Genomic DNA, 21,774 nt, shown 5'->3' on the forward strand with positions numbered 1-21,774 from the left:
TGAGTGCTTACTCAGTCCCAGGCATACAGATTCTTTTATTTAGTCTCTACGACATGGGGATGTAAATACTATCATCGTTCAGTTTTACAGTTACCCACAGAACAGTCGAGAGACACATAACTGGTGAGTAGTAGGGCCAGGATTAAAACAGGGAGTTTAATCATAGAGCCCAGGGTCTAAACCATTACATGAGGAGGTAAATACATTTTTCTCCTCAATAGCTTTGAGAAATATTACATCGGAATTTTTGGAAGTGAATTCTTGCCACTTTAAGATTTTAAAAAGACAGCCCTGTAGCACGAGAGTGTAAGCCTCACAGAGGTAGGGATGTTGATGCATTTGGCTAACTGCCGTATCCCCCACACAAAACAGTGCCTGCCCGGCACACGGTGAACATCAGCGGACGTTTGTTGACTTGATGAATATTTGCGTTACTCTTAAAAATGAGGCACTGTTTTTGATTGCGACATCCAAAGGAAAGGCCTGCCTGTGTTCCTACGTATCAGGCATTTAGAGACTCAAACAGATTTTAATGCAGTGTTGGTTGTGTCGGAGTCAGAACATAACCACGTGTAGTAAAGAACATGTTCTTGTACAGCTAGAGGCTGGCAGTCTCCTGGAAAGCATCGTGAAGAAGTTTTGTCGTAGTTCGATATTATTGGAGGCATTTAGCGAATTCATTATAACCACGCATTATACAAAAAAAACCAAACCCTTTATTTTTCATTAACGATTGGACGTTGGTGGCACTTTGTTGAAATTCTAAAACATAATCTCAGAATCATGTAGATTTTGAGCCAAAAGAGCACTTACAAGTGAGTATTCCTCCGTGGCCGTGTGTTACGGTTTTGTTAATGATGGCTCGGCTCAAAGTATGGCACAAAATCTGCCTGTTTTTTTAATGAATCAGGACTAACTTGGGTTATTCTTTCTCAAATTCTGATGTCCTACTTGAATAAGAAAAAAAGGTACAAGTTAACCCTCCATTTGCTGGGGATTCCTATGACCTATTCTATGCCTGGGAAAATTGGCTGTTACAGGCTGGGTGGGTCGGCGGAGGGCCCCTGATGGTTAGCGCACCCGGAATCATCAATCAGGAAGACTGCACCTGTAAAACACATTCTGTAAGACAAATCCTGCGTTGACAGCTAACTTCTCAGCCAGGGAGGGGCAGCGCCTCGGCCCTGATGCGGTGACCTCCCCAGCATCATGAACGTTAGTCCTGCACTAACTTATATTGAAGGTTGATTGCAAAAGGAAATGTACAGCGTCAGTGTTCAGTACCAACCTGTCAAAATCCTGCTGGAATTAAGACAATTGCAAGAAGAATTGGTTTACCAGCAACTTTCATGGAAGCTTTGAAAAGCTTCCTTTAACATGAGAAAACGTATCATTCTTCCCGTTCTATGCTGGCAGAGTATTTAGGATGTCAGGCAAGCCGCTGCAGCTGCAATCCAGTGGGGTCCAGCGCGCACATGGGGGGATCGCTTTTCTATGCTATCGGTTACTCGAATCTACATTTTCCCGTGAGAGGCTTAGCACAGAAACACTGTAGCTAACAAAAATTATGATGTTCCAAAAATATCAGAATCGGTCATGTTTATTATAGAGAAACAACCCGAGGAGGACAGCTCTCAAGCCTTCCTTTCGACGCAGAACGGCTCGCCCCGCCTGACCCGAGCAGAGCTCCCAGCCAGGCCTGCTCTGCAGGAGGCCTACGATGTACTCTTGCAACGAAAGGAAAACGAAGGATTTGGCTTTGTCATCCTCACCTCCAAAAGCAAACCGCCTCCAGGAGGTAAGGGCTGCTGTATCCTCCTGTCCCTGCAACTGCAGTTTGCCGAGTCTCCCATTGGGCTTCGTGAAACTCATTAGGAATTATGTATCAATTGCCTTAGCGACATAAGTTTTTAAGAAGGATGAATGTTTTCTTTATTTTCCAAACCAGGCAGTCTGATCCTAAACTTCCAGGCTTCGGGTCTCTCATCTCAGATTCCATAAAATCAGTCTTAGCGGCTCTGTTTGCATCGGGATTACACCATGGCGGAATGTGAGGGGCGCGCCCTCTGAGATTCTGCAAAAGGACAGTGCTGAGTTTTCTCAAATAGGGAGACAGAGGTTGTGTTGTGTTGTTTTGTTTTGTTTTGTTTTGTTTTGTTTTGTTTTAATTAGGAGAAACTGTGTGTGCAGACATGAATTAAATGCTAGAAGCAGTTGAGGAGAAGCAAAACAGATTAATAGGAAAACCTTGACCCAAATATGTCTTAAATAGTCCTTTTGTGTTGTTTAATCATAATTGCCACATTGCAGCTGTAAAGGAACCTTCTCGAATGACAAGAGGCATTCTTACCTTTTATAGATGTGTCATTGAAAGGTAAAAATTTTGTCAGAACTTTGAGCATTGATCTAACTATCCTGAACCCAGTTTAATAGAGTGTTGTCACCTGGGAAGGATGATTGTATATATTAATTCCTTCAGCAAAGGAAGAATTGCCTCTGGTATGTTCAGGGCTGTTACAATCCAGCAAATTAAATATTTGTCTTGCCTTTATGTTTCTAAGAAATAATCATCTTTAAATATAAGATCCAAATGAATGTAAGATGAGAACCAGAAAATTGAGATTGATCTATTGTACTTGTCTGGTGACTTCATTTTTCCAAGTCAAATGGTAAACATCTTTGACCACAGGAAAATGTGTGCTAGCCTTTGCCAGTGGATTTGATTATATCCTGAATAGTGAGAGCCTCTTAGACGAGATGGTCACTAAAATCTTAGAAAAAGAAGAAAACCCTTTCAGGAGTGTTGGAAACCAAACCAGTTTGCAAAAATCTTGCTAAAATTAATGCCAGTGTGTAAAGGGAGAAGATTCTGTGACATGGATGAGTTATTACGATAGTATCAGGTCACTGCTCACTGATACTAGTTTCCATTTTCCAAAAGCAGTTGCTATGGTAACACTTGGAACTGGAACTCTCTCACTGATGTTCTGAGGATGATTATGTGGCCTGTGTTGGAAAAATGAAAGAAAGTGTTAAAGCGCTGGAAATCAGCATTTCCCAAACCAAATAGCCATTTTAGATAGCCCTCTTCTTATTCTCATGCCTGCATTCAGATTAACAGAAACAGTGCAAGATTATTACGCAGTGTGATAGATGCTAGCCGCTTTTTATATGAAAGAGACTCCGTTCCTAGGATGGCTGAAATGAGGGGAGAGTCTAGGGTCCACCATAAAACAAAGCAAGATAGAGGAATTCAGTAAAATAAGTTGCATTACTTATATAGGCTTAACCTTTTATATTATTCGTTTATATTTAAAACGTATATTGCATTTTAATGTATATGAAGTATATTCTTTTTATTTGTGTATGTCTATATTTAAATTTTTCAAATATTTTTATATTTATTCGTTTTAGTTGTTTCTTACTATTTTGATGGTTTTGCATCCCATAGATGCTGGATCTCTGTGTAAGATAGTGTCATTAGCGGTTGGGCTCTGTCATCAGACCAACTCAGATTCAAGCCCCGCTTATGTCTTTTAATAGCTGTCCGATCGTGGGCAAATTACTTACCCTCCAAGAGCTCCCAATTTCCTCTGCAAGATGAGGATGATGATAACACTTCCTGTCTCATAGGAGTCGGAGGATTAAAGGAGATAATGCATGTGAGCCCTTAGCCTGGACCTTCAGTAAATGTTAGCTGCTGGTGCCTGTGGGAGCTTCTGCTATCGCCATCGTGTTATTTATAAAATTGTTTGTCACTGTCTCTTGTTTTTTGTTTTTGTTTTTTTAAGAAACTTCAAAAAGTTTATCAATACTTGAGTAATGAGATGGGAAAGAAAGCCCAATTAAAATGTAAGATCGAGGCAGCAGCTCGTGTGTAGCAGGAAATGAGTGTTTGCAGCTCATTAATTATCAACCTGAATGGTAAATTAGGCTCCGGGTGCCTGTGAATTTTATATAAGGTACTTGAGCTTTTCAGTTATTGGTGCAAACCCAAAATTGGTGATGTCACTGAAAGGCTAGTTGGTAATCTCACAGAATGCTGAGCCCCGCAAGCCTCCTTCTTGGGCTCCCACGCATCTCGTATAGATAGAAGGAGGGTCCTGGGGGCTTGGCTGAGGGGCTTTCACTCACAAACACTGAGCAGCAGCTGCAAACTGCCTTACAGAGAAGGTGTGCTTCAGACAAGAGTTAGCACGGGTGAAAAGGCAGGAAAGCTGTCAGGGTAGATCATTCTTTATGGACCTTGTCTTGGTATAGATTGGTACTCCGTTCAGGATAGATTATTTCTTCCTTCCGATTAAATGTATTTTCTGGTGACATATGTCCCAAGCAGAGTCCCCAGTCGTATCTCTGACACCAGTCACTGAAAGTCCGAGATTCTCGGGGCGCCTGGGTGGCTCAGTCGGTTAAGCGTCTGCCTTCGACTCAGGTTGTGAGCTCAGGGTCCTGGGATCGAGCCCCACATCGGGCTCCCTGCTCAGCGGGGAGTCTGCTTCTCCCTCTCCCCCTTCTTGTGCTCTCTCTTGCGCGCTGTCTGACGAATAAATAGATAAAATCTTGAGAGCGAGAGAGAGAGAAAGAAAGAGGAAGGAAGGAAGGAAAGGATGAATGGATGGATGGGGGAGAGAGGGAAGGAAAGAAAGAGAGAAAAAAAGAAAAGAAAGGAAAGGAAGGAAGGAAGGAATTCTGAGATTCTCTGCCATTGACTTTTTCCAAGATCAGGAATCCGGGTCCAGCACCCTTGCTGCCCTAGCCCCAGCTCGTGGAAGAGCTCCGTGGATAGAGTACCTAGAAGAGACCTCTATTTAGGATGAAAGGGGCTTGGCTAGATTTTGCTTTGCTAGTGCTTCGGAGGCTTTAGCGTTTCTCTTTCTTATCATGTACTTTTCAGTTCCGGTTGCAAAGGATTCTTTGAGCGGGGACATTTGGCGTTACTGTCCTTTCTGTTCCTGAAAGAAATGTTTTAAGAGCACAAAAGTGACCTCAGCAGCTGGACAAGCCAGGCTGGGAGACAGATTTAGGCCAAAGAGGAACGAAGACGGATAAATTGGTTTTATGGCAAATGCCCGTGGACTTTGTATACCAATAAAAGCAAGGCAGGATTTCAGGCTTTCCCTTAGCTCCAGGTACCCTACAGGGTTACCTCGAAAACCTCGCAGTTCGTTCAGCAGTTACCCTTCTACGGGTCTCTTTGTTGTTCTTGACTGGTGTGATAATACAGCTGTCGTCGCCGAGACTATCGAACTCTGACTGCTTTTACCTCCCCTCCTTCACGCAGACAACTGACTCTTACGGACGTTCTGTGCCAAGATTTGCCGGTTCCTTCTGAGCACATTGCTCACACGATGAGCAAGGAACCACTGAGACGTGAGAGGTTCATTTTGTTTGATGCTTTCCCAAGTCTGAACAAATCCCTTTCAGCGTGCCAAGGGGCTGAATGCCTTTCTTCTCATCTAGAATGAACACCACGTACCAGTAGATCTTTTCTAAGAAGAAGAGTAACTAAGGTGTTGAGGTAGAAGGTCACCACAGGGCCACTGTCTGGGTCAGCGTACGTTTCTTTTCTTTCTTTTCTTTTTGTTAAGATTTTATTTATTAGAGAGCAAGAGCAAGGGGGAGAGGGAGAAGCAGGCATTCCTCTCCCCCCAGGAGGGAGCCCAATGCCGGCTGGATCCCAGGACCCCAGGATCATGACCTGAGCCGAAGGCAGACACCGAACCGACTGAGCCAGCCAGCGCCCCACAGCATACACTTCTGACCTGTTGTCCTCTCCGCGAATCGCACTTACCGCCTGGCACAGGACATGGCCCGTACTGCTTGGGCGCTTTTCTGATTGCTTTGTTTTAAGGAAAATGATATAATAAGTGCTTGGTATAACTCAGAGCTAAAAGGCACTTGCTTCCAACATGGACTTCCTCTATTTGAGGATAAAATTTCTCACTGTAGAATCCTAGAAGAGCTGGGGAATGGCACTGTCCGTGGGGCTATAAATCATGGCCAAGGATAACTTCCAGTTCAAATGAAGGCCTATTAAAATGTCCCTGACATACACCTACTATGACTCAGAAATACTAGTAGGGAGCCCATCTTACTATGGAAATTAAACATACTCAGAGTGCCATTTTAAATATTAATTCTCCCTGTTCGTAACAATCAGTAGTCAGCAGGAGGCAAATGCCCGACAAGTTTACTGACCCGGGTAAGGAAATTAAGGAACATGGGAGGAACATTTGTTTCTTGATACAAATGCCCCTTACTAAAAGGGGTGAAAGATATTTTGACAAGATTTCCTGAGTGCCTGAGAACTCGTTTTAAGCCATAACAGCAAAGTGTCTTCATCGTCTGGGAACGCCTTCAGCATCATGAGCCCGCAGAACTATGCGGTGTGTCTTTGCAAATGTCTTAGACTCGGCTTTGTGCATATTCAGGGCAGGATTTTATCCATGAGCCAAATAATCTCAACGTTAAACATTTCATGTTCCGATTCCCCTCAACTTTTCTAATTTAAAAAAATCCAAAGGCACCAACAAAAGGAATGAATTTTGCTCTGGAACTAAGTAGGATTCGTTGTAACGGTCACCGTGCCTGGGTTTCCGAGCAGTCGCTTAGGCGTCCTCACCTGGAATTCGAACTGCATCTATTTATAAGGCCCCCTGGGGGAGTCAGTGCCCCTTCCGCAGAACCAAAGATGGTCTCACTGTGGCAGTTTAGGAAGTAGCCAAAGCAGGGTGCAGCCCGAATGGCCAGCGAGAAGCAAGGAGCCTCAGCGTCGTGAGAGTATCCTAAGCATCAGTGAGGTCAGGAGCCCACAAGCAGGATGTTAGGATGGCAGCACCAAGATTGGAGAAAGGGTTCTGGTGAGTGGAAAGCAGCACCGAGGTCTATGCGCTGGGACGGCGCTGTGTCCAGAGCGGGTTTGGATGCGGGCCCAGAATGGAGGACAGTATGGACATAGTTACAGCTGGGTAAGGGGATCACATGTGATACGTGTTTGCTCCACTTTTAAAGGATGTTTTTTGATGTTACTCTGTTGACTTTTTAAATGATGATAAATCCAACGCTAACATATCTTAAATAATGGAAAACCCTGGACGTTTCTTCCCCCTAGTTATTCCTCATAAAATCGGCCGAGTCATCGAAGGAAGCCCCGCGGATCGCTGTGGAAAACTGAAAATCGGAGATCACATCTCTGCGGTGAATGGGCAGTCCATTGTCGAGCTGTCGCATGATAACATTGTGCAGCTGATCAAAGATGCTGGTGTCACCGTCACACTGACGGTCGTTGCTGAGGAAGGTAAGGGACCAGTGGGCTCGCCTTGTACAAGCACGTCTGGGCGGCACAGAGCCCGCGGAAGCCAGCGGCCTCTTCCAGCACTGTCGGAAGGACTGCCGCGATAGAACCGTTCACATACCCTGGGGTCTCCTAGTTTGCCTCTGCTGTTTAATGAATTTAAAAGACAGTTGATTAAAAAGTCGTCAGTAGCTCAAGAAAAAGAATCCAGCTTGCAAGTGTTGGCCGTTGCTCTGCGTGCTGGCGAAGCAAGCAGCCAGCAGTGAAAGGGATTGGTCCTACTTCTCAGATCTTATTTTCTTAAAATAATGGGTTCGGTTTCTGCTTGCTTGAGTGAGAGGAAATCCTCTAAAGATTCAAAGACAGTCACTGTTGATATCAAGCCTTTCATGTCAGGGCCGAGCCACGGCAGGCCTCTCCTCGCCGCCCGGGCTTTGTTCTGGACAGTCGCTGTCTGAATGGGGGGACGGGCAGTACATTGGAAGGGCTGGTAAATAGGGCATAAAATGCATTTAGTGTCTTGCCTTGCTTTACAGCGACCTTTTCATCATTAAGGGTTTCTAATTAGGAATTTTGAGTAGCACCCATTCGTGCTCTTTTTTACTGAATGACAAGGTAAGGGTGATTACATAATGCGCCTCTCGTTTTTCCCGAGTTGGCAAAACTAAGGAGGAGAAGACCCAGACAGCGGAATTATGAAGCGTCCATCTGTCTTTCCTATTAAAATCTCTATAATATGTATTCATGCCCCTCGGTGCCCTGTGGTCCTCTAGTGTCGTCCGTTTGTGGGTCTTTTCATTCTTCGTTCTTCCGTTCCTCGCTCTTCCTGCTGCCCCCCTCATACACTCATTCATAGCGAAGGCAGTGGGTGACTCTGCGGCCGTCCCGGCACCCGGAGGGGCATTTCCACGTGCGCGTGGGCTCTGCCAGCTGCTTGCGGAGGCCTCTTCTTGTCCTTGGACCAGTGACATCCTGTCCCGGCCCATTTCCCTTTTCTAGTCTGGCCCAAACTCTGCCCAGACTCTGTTCCGGGCTCTGCGGCTCCTTCCTCCTACAGTCCTCTTCCGCAGAAGTCCGAGCGCTTCCCCATTCTCTGCACGGAAAGCATTTTAGGAGTTTGCTCCGAGCCGCCTTCTTCATCGAACTCCCAGTGTTCCTTCCAGATCCGCTCCAGAGCAAGGCCTCTTCGGCCTCTGCACCCCCCCGCCCCGCCCTTCGCAGCTCTGCGGTTCAGGGAGCATTGCTCCCACCTGACCGTCCCCCTGCTGAATGCTCTGCTCTTTGAAGGCAAAGAGAGTATTATCAGTTGACTGTGATATTTAACAGGCGGTCAGAAAATGCTTTTTGAATGAAGAAATGCGTTAAATGGATGAACGAATGGACAAGGGGATGAATGAACAAAGGGACAAAGTAAAAGTCAGGAGACTTTCAGTTCTGTGCCAGTACCTAGCAGGGGTGTTAGAAACCTAGAAGAAGTGAGGCCACTGACAGAGTTCACTGACACCTGTCAGCTAGTTGGATGACCTGAAACAAGCCACTTAATGTTTCTACCCTGCGGGTTTTTATCTGTAGAATGGGCATGATAATGTCTCTTTCAGGATCCCTGTGAAGATTACAGGTGAAAATGTACATAGTCTGCGTAAGTACCCTGAGGGGCTCATCTCATGGCAGCTGTGTCATTTCACCCCACCTTTGCATGGCTGACCCTGGCATCCAGGTCTCTGCCCACACCTCGCCGCCTAAGGAAAGAGTAGTCCTGTTTCGTAAGCACTTAATGATGTGGCAGGTGTTACCCCAGGCACTTGACATCTGTTCACTTATTTCACAATCACACTAATCCCAGGCAAGCACTATTATTTTCACATTCTGTAGACGAGGACATGGAGCCCCCCAGCAGTTAGAAAACTTGCCCACGGTCACAACACTCGTGACCGAGCAGTGTGGGAGTCCGCACACTGGCCCCAGGATCTGCACTCGTGACTGCTTTGCCTTCCCCAACCACAGTATCCAGAATAACCCTGCCCAACCCGGTCCTCTCACGCCCCACCCTGATCCACTTTGCTTCCTTGCACTCATCTCTACCTGAGACGATTTAATCTGTGGTTTCTTTGTTTATTGTCCTCTCCCCCCACCAGAATGTCGTCACAAGATGCCTGAAGTTAGAGGTCTTGTCCTGTTCAGTGCTGAATCCCAAGGGCCTAAAACAATGCAGGCGCCTACTAAGTGCTCAATTAAAAAGTTCTTGAAGGACTGTTGTTGCTTAATGTGATTTGGGTCAGGCTTCTTTATCTCCCTTTCTTCACTATGATGCCTTTACTACGATCTCCAGAGCCTGCTTTTTAGCCTTAGATGTGTTCCGTGACCCACAAAGAAGAGCAGTCCTCGGCGTAACAGGAGATCGCATTTTAGGTTTGTTTGGCGAATGAGGTCCATCAGCGTGCCTGGCGCGCAGCAGGAGAAGCCCCCCGAAGTAGTGACGCCAGCAGTCCTGGGGTTCATTGTTTCTCTAACCGTCGGTCGAGTCCACCACAGCCAGCATTTTTGTGAAATTCATAAAAATTAAATGAAAACAAAGGAAACAATCCTTTTGCAAGTCGTTAGAAAATGTTCTAAATGCTCTCTCTCAGTATCTATAGGCATCTTTCTGCTGGCCGACCCAAAAACACACACGCGGTAGCCCCGGGATAGAGGCCTCGGTAATAGACCACTCCTTTCTTTTAGTAGAATTTTTTTTTTTTTTGGCGAAAATTACCCTTTACTGTTGGTAGTGTTTTCTATGAGAGATTATCCAAAATTGCTCAGGCGTTTTTCTTAGAGGAAAAGTTAACTTTGACACTGTGGTCCAAATACTTCCAGAAGTATTTGAGATTTTCTATGTAGTGCCAGTCAATGTTTAGGAAAAATGGAACAGTGGAAGGAGACCCCCCAGCAGTACATGCTTTCAAGTCTGTTTCAGGGGTGCCTGGGTGGCTCAGTCGATTAAGCATCGGATTTCGGCTCAGGTCATGATCCTGGGGTCCTGGGACCCCATGTCTGGCTCCTTGCTCAGGAAGGGAGCCTGCTTCTCTCTCACCCTCTCCCTCTGCTTATATGATCTCTCTCTCGCTCACTCTATCTCTCAAATAAATAAAATCTTAAAAAAAAAATAAAAATGTCTTTTTCATATATAGGCATAGCCTATTAAAATACATTTGACACGTAAAAATCACATTTCAGTGTTACACCTTATTTTATTGTATACTCAGGGTTATTAAACTATGGAAACATTCAGAATCTCTTCTTTTCCTCAGGGAAAAAAAAAAGTAGAAATTGTCTCTTCTGTCCATAAAAATCCCATTCGTGGCGTTTGTAAGTCTTCCAAGTTTCTCATTGTAGTTGTAGAAAATCTGTCAACTGCACTGAAGAGTCAAATGAATATTTATCACCCTAGAGCCGTTCTCAGAAATCACACCTCCAGACCCATTGCTCAGAGCTGCAGTATTTCCCCTCGGGAACTCCTTCCCTACAGCCCAGAAGCCACTCGCTGTTCATAGATAAAAGACAGCTGGAAAAAGAAAAACCTGGTCCTTCCATTCTGTTTTCCCCTTTTACCAGATACTATGTAATAGTTAAGGGGAAGTGGTTAACCAGGTTCCCAAGCCACGTGTCACATCTGCTATAAAACTCCACCGATCGGTAGCTCGAGGCTCCCAGCCTTGCCCGCTCCGCTCCCACGCCAGCCTGGGCTCCCGAACAGGACGGAAATGGACCGCGCCTAGCTATTCTTGCTGACTGTCAAGACATCTCTACATCATACTATTTTTCCACGTTGATTTCTACTTCCACGCCAGGTCCTGGTCATCCCATGTTTAAGAGCGACACAGGTCACCCGAACTCCCAAGGACCGTGTTGGAACAGCTCTGGTAGCATTGCCACAAGTTTTTGGCTTTGTTTTCCGTTTATTTATGTTTGTTCCCATTTGTCTCTGTTTTCCACTGTCATTTCTCTCCCTACTCCCACTGGCAACCATTCTAGTGTGTTGTGTGCGCCTCGGTTTATTTTTAAAATATATAATTGTGTGTGTGTGTTGGCATTTATTTTTGAGTTACATAAATAGGATTGTGGTATAGATTTTATGTTGGTTTTCTTCTCCAAATTCTCAGAACCATATGTTTGTTTCTTTAACGTCACGTTATTGTTCCAGGATCCGATCCAGGGTCTTACGTGGCATTTATTCGTCGCGGCTTCTTTTGTCCTGTGAGTGTGACGTGGTAGCTCATTGTGGTTTTTGATTTTTGTTTCCCCAATGACTAACGACGCTGAGACTTTTCATGTGCTCTTGGCCATTGGTATATCTTCTGTGGAGAAATGTTGGTTCAGATATTTTCCTTACTTTTAATTGACTTGTCTTTTTTATTGTCACATTATAAGACTTCTTTATATATTCTGATATTAGATCCTTAACAGATCTGTGCCTGCGAGTATTTTCTCCCATTTGGCAGGTTGTCTCTCCGCTCTCTTGATACTGTCCTTTGATGCACAGAGGCTTAATGTTGATGATGTCCCATTAATGTATGTTTCGTTTGGTTGCTTATGCTTTGTGTCATAGTACCGGTTTTAAGATTTATCCACATCATTGGAGGAACATAATCGATTGCTTTCAACGACCCGACAGTTTTTCATACGCATATTACCCGCCCACTGCCCCCCCCCAGACAGCCACAGTATCACACGCTCTCCTGATACGCCTGCATATACTTACCTTATAAATAGCGTGAGAATTTCTTGGAGTGAAGTTGGTTGATCAAAGTATATACATGGGCTTAATTTGACCAGGTGCTGTCCGACTGTCCCCCGTAATTGCTGCACCTGCACTCCCAACCGCAGAACACGGACACTTCTCTAACTGTACGTGTCCACCAGGATGGGGCATGAGCCTACTTTCGAACTGGCCAGAGTCTGGGAAGTGTCCTTTCATTGTGTTTAACTTGCATTTCTCTTATTACCCATGAATTTGAGCATCTCATCAGATGCTTGTTTCTTGGGTTTTTTTCCTTCCTGTGAATTGCCTGTTCACAGCCTTGACTCATTTTAACTTGTGGGACTTCAGTCTTTTTCCTTGTTGATATTTAGAGATTCCTTGGGAACTTTACAGGCAGTAGTCCAGTTTAGTTTGAGAAAGCACAAAGATCTTTTCCTGTCGTCTGTATGTTAACTTTGACCATGGTGCCCTCCACTGTACAGGGATTCTTAATGTAGACGCGATCCCATTAGCCAATTTTACCTTACGACTTACGCTTTTGAAGTTTCATTTCAGAGTTATCCTTCCCCACCCCACATCACAGAGATTTTCTCTTATATCATCGTCTGTTCGATTTATAATTTTGCATTTAGTTCTTTAATGCATCTGGAGCCTCCCTTTTATGTATAGTTTTCGGAGGAATCCAGCTTTATTTTTTTATTCTCATACTGAATGGGTTTTTCTAGCACGAAGCTACGAGATCACTTCTGTCCTCATTGATCCACGGAGCCAGCAGTCTGCAGGAGTCCCTAGCTGTTCTGTTCTACTGATTCATCTGTTCTTGGGTTAATTTACATATGTAGATCTCTTCACATAATATAGTTTCCAAGTGTGTATGTGTGCAGGTATGTATATCCACACACACTTTTTGAAAAAATCTTTAACTTTGTGGTATATCCTCGAATCTGTTAAGGCAAGTTTTTACCCCACCACCTCCTACACACACTCCAAATTGACTAAAAATTCATGAAACTTTTCTGTATAAAATGTGAGAGCAAATTACTAAGCTCCTCCAAAAAAATCCAACTGCAATTTTTACTTGGATATATCAAATATATATGAACTTTGGGAAAATGTATACCTTTTTTTCTTTTTTTTTTTTAAAGGAGGGTGGTGGTCACAGCACCTTCTTTTTTTTTTTTTTTTAAAGATTTTATTTATTTATTTGACAGAGAGAGACAGCCAGCGAGAGAGGGAACACAAGCAGGGGGAGTGGGAGAGGAAGAAGCAGGCTCCTAGCAAAGGAGCCCAATGTGGGGCTCGATCCCATAACGCCGGGATCACGCCCTGAGCCGAAGGCAGACGCTTAACCGCTTTGCCACCCAGGCACCCCCCGAAAATGTATACCTTTAAATACTAAGTCGTACTACCTAAGAGCATGGGATGTCTCTCTACTTACTCATCACCTTTTGTGTCCTTTAATAGAGTTTTAGAAAGCACTCTTACGGGACTCTCATTTATTCTTGCAAAGGACGTTCGCGGTGCGTTATAATGTTTGTCACTGTAGTTCAACCATGGGATTTCGTGCTTTTCCTCTGATAATATACTTTCTCTTAAGTAATTACACACAGAAACTCCAGCAAAAGTTTAATTCTCGTTGAGGGAGAGATATACCTAACCCATTGCTTTGCTCTCTGAAGAAATTTCAGATAAAACCGAGAGAGGGCATAGGCCTGTTGGCCCCATGGGATATTTAACCTGGAGAAGTAGAACAGCTCTTAGCACAGAAATAAATTGGGGAAGCCATGTAGCATGGGTCGAAGGACTAAAACTGAAAAAAATACCGATGATAGAAAGTTTTATTTAACCTTGACAAGGGCAAGGAAAGGACATGTGACTGAAACCAGTTTGTGGTCCCGGGATGCTGCCGTGACAGCGCTCGTCCTCAGGGAGAGGTAGAGAAGTTGAAATTGATCAGCTGCTTTTTCCTGTCCTGAAGTTAAACACCCATTGCTCTAGCCAAGCTCGTGAAGCCAAAAAAATGATCTAAATTGGACAAAGGTACAAGTATCTCCCAGTCATCTTGTCGATAGAAGTAATTTCTCCCATCAGTTCCCATTCCCTTAATAGTAGCCATGAATTTACAATGACAGACCAGAATTCAGCTATGTAATGGGCACTTCAGGTTAGAGGCAGGTAACTTGAAATTGATGCACCCAGTGAGCAAAAGTGGAAGGACTTCTGGAAATTTCTGGTGGGTACAGGAATATAAACGTAAATGAGGTGTGATGCCTGCAATCAGGGAGCTCACGGTCGAGCAGGACCAACGAGCAGGGTGTTCACCTTGCTCTGACACAAGGCGGTGAGTGCTATGAAGACAGGGGGCTGAAGGGCCAGGTGAGAGTTCACAGAGGAGGTGACATTCTGAGCGGGAGATGAAGTGGAAGACACGAGTGCCCAGGGGATGAGTCTGGATAGTATTTTAGGAGCAATAAAAAGTTACCATAGTTTTTGAAGCAAGGCAGAAGCCTGTTTCAATTTATATGCTAGGCCTGGAATCCAGGAAGTGGGGTGCAGATGGGATTGGTAAGGAGACCAGCAAGGAGGAACAACGTAAGTAGCTTGTTAAGCTAAAGAGGAAAATAAAATTCATGATAGTATTTTAAAAGAGCAACAAACAAATTTCAAGGTTCCCTCCCCCTCCCAAAAGTTCATATTCCACTCTTCCTTCCTAGAGCACTTGACTTTAAAGCATTGAACATTTTTGCTAAGTAAGGTCAATATTTCAGAATGTACACTTTAAGAGAAATATAGCCCCAAATAAGACTTTATCATTTTGACAATTATGAAGTTAGAGACATTTATATAATGAATATAATACGCCAGGCGCTGTTTAAAGCTTGTATAATACGATAACCCCATGAGGTGGCTATACTTTGCTTTTTATGGATGAGGTGATTAGAAGCACAGAGAATGTAAGTAATTTCCTCAAGGACACACAGCTAGTAAATGATGAATCAGGCTTAACCCCTGTCAGTCTTGCTACAGAGTTCATGGTCTTACTAAGCTATGCTCCCTCTCTCTGATATTTTAAATATCCTATGTTTAATATATAGACAGTATAAAACATTCAAAAGTTCCAGCTTTACAGATTTGAGCATGACAGCCTTAAGAGTCTCTCTCAGCTGTTACTTCCCACAACTTGCCGTCTCCTGCAGGCAGTTACTACCATGCTTAGTTACGAAACCTGTGTTCAGGGAGGTCTGGGGCTGCTGGTGATGATACAGAAAGAAATGGTAACTTTTCCCCCCTGCATTTGTGCTCTCAGAAAACAGAAGCTGTGAAGTCTTCGCAAACATTTGTCACTACTCGGGATGGTTCTAGAAGTTTGTCGTAGGTATTCGTATCAGGCACAATAATCATTCCAATATTAAAGATGCAGGTTCACAGATCTGTGTGTGGTTTGCAGATCGGCTTCTGGGTTCCCACACTCCTGAGACCTGACTCTGTCATTTAGAGTTGTTGACCGACTGCGGGGTGTATGCTCTGGAAGCCCATAGACGAGGCTGCAGGATAGTTCCTGGAGCTCCGTCCTCTAGATAATATTGTTGAGTGTGTACATTTCTGATTTCCATGTTGTACGGATGACCAAAAGAATAGGATTCCTGTTCTCCTCAAACATAAGCATTCATCAAGGCCACAGGGGGAAAATGTTAATGTTCCATTTCCAGACAGCTGATGGCAGTGCTGTTCGCACTGAAGTCACTGAAGTCAGGAAAGCTGTAACCATTTGTCATTGTCTCACTTTCGTAGACCATTCGGCCTTTACATGTTCATGGACGAAGTCTTATTTTTATTGTTCTCTCTCTGAACAGAGCATCATGGTCCACCATCAGGAACAAACTCAGCCAGGCAAAGCCCAGCCCTGCAGCACAGACCGATGGGACAGTCACAGCCCAACCACATACCTGGGGACAGGTGAGGCTTTTCTTCCCAGCTTTGGGCTTTTTCCTCTCTCACCTCCCCACTCTTCAGCGCCCATCTGCACTCATGCCCCCACACACGTACACCTTCAAATACCTTCCTACCCCCCCCACCACTCCTTAGTACCTCATCCCTCCTCCCAGCCTCATCCCAGGGCCCAAATAATTATCCAGTCGTGGCTGATGAGTGGGCATTAGGGGGGAAAAAAAAGTGCCAGCAGCATCTTGCTCTGCTGCCCTTGGTCCTCATAATTTTGGTAGGGAAGCCCCAGACCCACATGCGTTGCTGTCTTCACAGACCCTCTGAGCAGACCAGAGCAGTATTTGTACATTTTTCTTTCCTCTTTGGTTGAAAATACTAGCCATGCAACAAAAACTAGATTTCCAGAAATTCGGCATCTTTGCGGGCCCTGGCGCTGCCGGAGAGCCGTTTCTCACTGATGAGGTCAGCTCGTCTGCCCTCTGGTTCAGTTACTAGAGTGCAGTTTTCCTTGATATAAACTGCACCGAGATGCCCTTAAAACAAAAACCAAACCAATCCGAAACAACGTGGGGTGTTGACAGACCCAATGCTGGGTTAGCTACCAGATTATCTCCGGTTCTAGATACAGTCTGCCTTTACGGCGGTTTGTCAGGAGAATGGCCAACTTCAGCTTTGAAAAGAAATTAATCTGCCTTTACTTTCAAACTGGTTTCATTTTCTCCGTTCAGAGAGTGACTGGGTTTCTCTCTTGTAGAAGTGCTCTAGAAGGCGAAATAGGGAAAGATGGCTCCACTTCTTACAGACATTCGTGGTCTGACCACAAGCNTTCAGGTTAGAGGCAGGTAACTTGAAATTGATGCACCCAGTGAGCAAAAGTGGAAGGACTTCTGGAAATTTCTGGTGGGTACAGGAATATAAACGTAAATGAGGTGTGATGCCTGCAATCAGGGAGCTCACGGTCGAGCAGGACCAACGAGCAGGGTGTTCACCTTGCTCTGACACAAGGCGGTGAGTGCTATGAAGACAGGGGGCTGAAGGGCCAGGTGAGAGTTCACAGAGGAGGTGACATTCTAGCGGGAGATGAAGTGGAAGACACGAGTGCCCAGGGGATGAGTCTGGATAGTATTTTAGGAGCAATAAAAAGTTACCATAGTTTTTGAAGCAAGGCAGAAGCCTGTTTCAATTTATATGCTAGGCCTGGAATCCAGGAAGTGGGGTGCAGATGGGATTGGTAAGGAGACCAGCAAGGAGGAACAACGTAAGTAGCTTGTTAAGCTAAAGAGGAAAATAAAATTCATGATAGTATTTTAAAAGAGCAACAAACAAATTTCAAGGTTCCCTCCCCCTCCCAAAAGTTCATATTCCACTCTTCCTTCCTAGAGCACTTGACTTTAAAGCATTGAACATTTTTGCTAAGTAAGGTCAATATTTCAGAATGTACACTTTAAGAGAAATATAGCCCCAAATAAGACTTTATCATTTTGACAATTATGAAGTTAGAGACATTTATATAATGAATATAATACGCCAGGCGCTGTTTAAAGCTTGTATAATACGATAACCCCATGAGGTGGCTATACTTTGCTTTTTATGGATGAGGTGATTAGAAGCACAGAGAATGTAAGTAATTTCCTCAAGGACACACAGCTAGTAAATGATGAATCAGGCTTAACCCCTGTCAGTCTTGCTACAGAGTTCATGGTCTTACTAAGCTATGCTCCCTCTCTCTGATATTTTAAATATCCTATGTTTAATATATAGACAGTATAAAACATTCAAAAGTTCCAGCTTTACAGATTTGAGCATGACAGCCTTAAGAGTCTCTCTCAGCTGTTACTTCCCACAACTTGCCGTCTCCTGCAGGCAGTTACTACCATGCTTAGTTACGAAACCTGCGTTCAGGGAGGTCTGGGGCTGCTGGTGATGATACAGAAAGAAATGGTAACTTTTCCCCCCTGCATTTGTGCTCTCAGAAAACAGAAGCTGTGAAGTCTTCGCAAACATTTGTCACTACTCGGGATGGTTCTAGAAGTTTGTCGTAGGTATTCGTATCAGGCACAATAATCATTCCAATATTAAAGATGCAGGTTCACAGATCTGTGTGTGGTTTGCAGATCGGCTTCTGGGTTCCCACACTCCTGAGACCTGACTCTGTCATTTAGAGTTGTTGACCGACTGCGGGGTGTATGCTCTGGAAGCCCATAGACGAGGCTGCAGGATAGTTCCTGGAGCTCCGTCCTCTAGATAATATTGTTGAGTGTGTACATTTCTGATTTCCATGTTGTACGGATGACCAAAAGAATAGGATTCCTGTTCTCCTCAAACATAAGCATTCATCAAGGCCACAGGGGGAAAATGTTAATGTTCCATTTCCAGACAGCTGATGGCAGTGCTGTTCGCACTGAAGTCACTGAAGTCAGGAAAGCTGTAACCATTTGTCATTGTCTCACTTTCGTAGACCATTCGGCCTTTACATGTTCATGGACGAAGTCTTATTTTTATTGTTCTCTCTCTGAACAGAGCATCATGGTCCACCATCAGGAACAAACTCAGCCAGGCAAAGCCCAGCCCTGCAGCACAGACCGATGGGACAGTCACAGCCCAACCACATACCTGGGGACAGGTGAGGCTTTTCTTCCCAGCTTTGGGCTTTTTCCTCTCTCACCTCCCCACTCTTCAGCGCCCATCTGCACTCATGCCCCCACACACGTACACCTTCAAATACCTTCCTACCCCCCCCACCACTCCTTAGTACCTCATCCCTCCTCCCAGCCTCATCCCAGGGCCCAAATAATTATCCAGTCGTGGCTGATGAGTGGGCATTAGGGGGGAAAAAAAAGTGCCAGCAGCATCTTGCTCTGCTGCCCTTGGTCCTCATAATTTTGGTAGGGAAGCCCCAGACCCACATGCGTTGCTGTCTTCACAGACCCTCTGAGCAGACCAGAGCAGTATTTGTACATTTTTCTTTCCTCTTTGGTTGAAAATACTAGCCATGCAACAAAAACTAGATTTCCAGAAATTCGGCATCTTTGCGGGCCCTGGCGCTGCCGGAGAGCCGTTTCTCACTGATGAGGTCAGCTCGTCTGCCCTCTGGTTCAGTTACTTGAGTGCAGTTTTCCTTGATATAAACTGCACCGAGATGCCCTTAAAACAAAAACCAAACCAATCCGAAACAACGTGGGGTGTTGACAGACCCAATGCTGGGTTAGCTACCAGATTATCTCCGGTTCTAGATACAGTCTGCCTTTACGGCGGTTTGTCAGGAGAATGGCCAACTTCAGCTTTGAAAAGAAATTAATCTGCCTTTACTTTCAAACTGGTTTCATTTTCTCCGTTCAGAGAGTGACTGGGTTTCTCTCTTGTAGAAGTGCTCTAGAAGGCGAAATAGGGAAAGATGGCTCCACTTCTTACAGACATTCGTGGTCTGACCACAAGCACCTTGCCCAGCCCGACACGGCGATGATTTCGGTTGTAGGCACACGGCACAATCAGGTAAACAGATGCCACGCCCCGCCAACCCAGATACGGAGTGTTGTTTTCAGTTGCTACCTCGCTGACACTGGTGAATTTTTCCTACAAATCAGTTTGGACACATTGTTCCCAAGATTAATGATTCTTGAAGACTTGCTGTGTGTTTGGCATTCCATTAGCTTCCATGAGAGAACATAAAGAGTGAAAAGTTTACCCTGTAATTGGAGGAATGTGCAATGCACCCTGGATCTGGTATTTAGAAATAGCAGTGTTTGAGTTTATCAAAGTAGGGTTTTGATTTTTTTGGGGGGGGAGGGGGGAATTAGTCAAAATCTCCTTAAAGGAAGCATTCCCCCAGATTCTGTTCTCTGATTGTTCTGTTGCACATTGACCAACCCATGGAGAAAACGCGATCTTCAGGTTAGTTTAGGCTAAATTTTTAAAAGTAGCTGTTAAAACTTACATTCCTTTCTTATGATACAGGAATGCGTATTGAGTGTGTAAGTCATAATCTCCCAGCTCTAAAACTAGTCTTTCTTCAAACCGTCAATAAAGCAGCCCACGAAAACTTGTTTTCCTCACACTTCTTTCTCTCCCAGAGCCTTGGTTGTTACCCGGTGGAGCTGGAGAGAGGCCCCCGGGGCTTTGGGTTCAGCCTCCGTGGGGGAAAGGAGTACAACATGGGGCTGTTCATCCTGCGTCTTGCTGAGGAGGGCCCGGCCATCAAAGACGGCAGGATTCACGTGAGTTGGCTTCCTTCCCGACCTTTGGTTCTGGCTCCAGACTGGAAATGCCTGGAAAGAGCTGATCAAAGGGAAGGCACAAGCCTCCCAAAGCTAAGCACCAAAGTTTTCCGTCACTAAACCTGAAAGCAGCCGCTCATTGTTTCACTTTCTGATGCCTGCTGATTTCATGGCCCCGCTCTGGGGTCCTAGACGGTACCACAGTGATGCTATTCTTACCATCTCAACTTCCGGGGATAAGGAAACTTATTTTTTACTTACACAGTCAATGTTTGAAGGCAAATGGATTCATAAATAAAATATACTTTCATCCTATTAAAAGTCTTAGAAAAGCCAGGATAAAACAGAATCAACTTCTTCCAGAAATAATAGGCCCAAGATTTTTTTTTTCCTCTTAGCTCCCCACAGAGGTAGCCAGAGATCAAAAAGCGTGACTCTTCCAATCTTTGCTATTATCTGAAAGACTGGAATTCACATGGGTAATGGTCCATCCTAGGTGTTCTCAACTCTGAAACGCTATAGCTTTGTAAGGGGGCATTGCAGACCAGACTGTCTGTGGATCTGCACTTAAGGTATTTTCGCCCCTCCTCTGAATGTTACTTCAAGAGGAATGTTATATAGGGGACATGCGCTGGCCTCAATTTAAAAAAAAAATAATTCACTGATATTGTTAGGTTATACACTTGAAATTTTAAATTCTAGACGGCCTTCCGCCTGCTGCTCAAGAGGATTTCCTCTCTCTCCCACCAGTAGGCAGCAGGGAAGATAATTTTTGTTTAAAAATCAGATGGTGTATTCTAGTAATGTGGGAAAAGGCTTCCAGGTGATTGCAGTTCTGAATTTTCCCCATCACTGCCCCACTGCCATTACTCATTTGGTAAACATTTGTCAAGTGTTTGCTTTACCCAAAGCTTTAATGAATGAGTTCTGAATGAGCTGGGAGAAGGGGTGTCCCTAAAACAAATAAGACCCCACCCTTCTTCAAAATGACCAGACTTATGCACAAGTTCAAAGGAGGTGAGTATGAGTGGAGATTTCACAGAATGGGTGGCATTGGAAAGTGGGTAAGATTTCAGTAGAGAGAGATTGGTCCTTTTTCCTCCCCCCTCTTTTTTTAAAAATTAATTTGGGTATACTTTATTTTTTATTTTTTTTTAAGATTTTATTTATTTATTTGACAGAGAGAGAGAGGCGAGAGAGGGAACACAAGCAGGGGGAGCGGGAGGGGGAAAAGCAGGCTTCCCGCTGAGTGGGGAGCCTGATGCAGGGCTGTTCCCAGAACGCTGGGATCACGCCCTGAGCCGAAGGCAGATGCTTAACGACTGAGCCACCCAGGTACCCCCAATTTGGGTATACTTTAAATCTGTTGTTTTTTTTCAAAATCTCCCATTGTAGGGCTGCCTGGGTGGCTCAGTCGATTAAGCATCTGACTCTGGATCTCAGCTCAGGTCTTGACCTGAGGGTCATGAATTCGAGCCCCCGCATTGGGTTCCATGCTGGGCGTGGAGCCTACTTTAAAAAAAAAAAAAAAATCTCCCATTGTATTGAGTGTCGTTAAAAAAACAAGCCACAAACTGGGA

General features: G+C 44.6%; 1 protein-coding gene across 1 annotated transcript in view; it reads left to right on the plus strand.

Moving 5' to 3' along the window:
• Window positions 1-21,774, plus strand: part of MAGI3 (membrane associated guanylate kinase, WW and PDZ domain containing 3) — a 242,410-nt gene that overhangs the window by 213,558 nt on the left and 7,078 nt on the right. The window contains exons 15-19 of the mRNA XM_002918254.4: window positions 1,610-1,798; window positions 7,112-7,297; window positions 15,890-15,992; window positions 19,346-19,472; window positions 20,051-20,194. Coding sequence (XP_002918300.1) covers window positions 1,610-1,798; window positions 7,112-7,297; window positions 15,890-15,992; window positions 19,346-19,472; window positions 20,051-20,194 — 749 coding nt within the window. The remainder of the gene's footprint in view (window positions 1-1,609; window positions 1,799-7,111; window positions 7,298-15,889; window positions 15,993-19,345; window positions 19,473-20,050; window positions 20,195-21,774) is intronic.

The sequence above is a fragment of the Ailuropoda melanoleuca genome, chromosome 2 (assembly GCF_002007445.2).
Source record: "Ailuropoda melanoleuca isolate Jingjing chromosome 2, ASM200744v2, whole genome shotgun sequence".
NCBI lineage: Eukaryota > Metazoa > Chordata > Mammalia > Carnivora > Ursidae > Ailuropoda > Ailuropoda melanoleuca.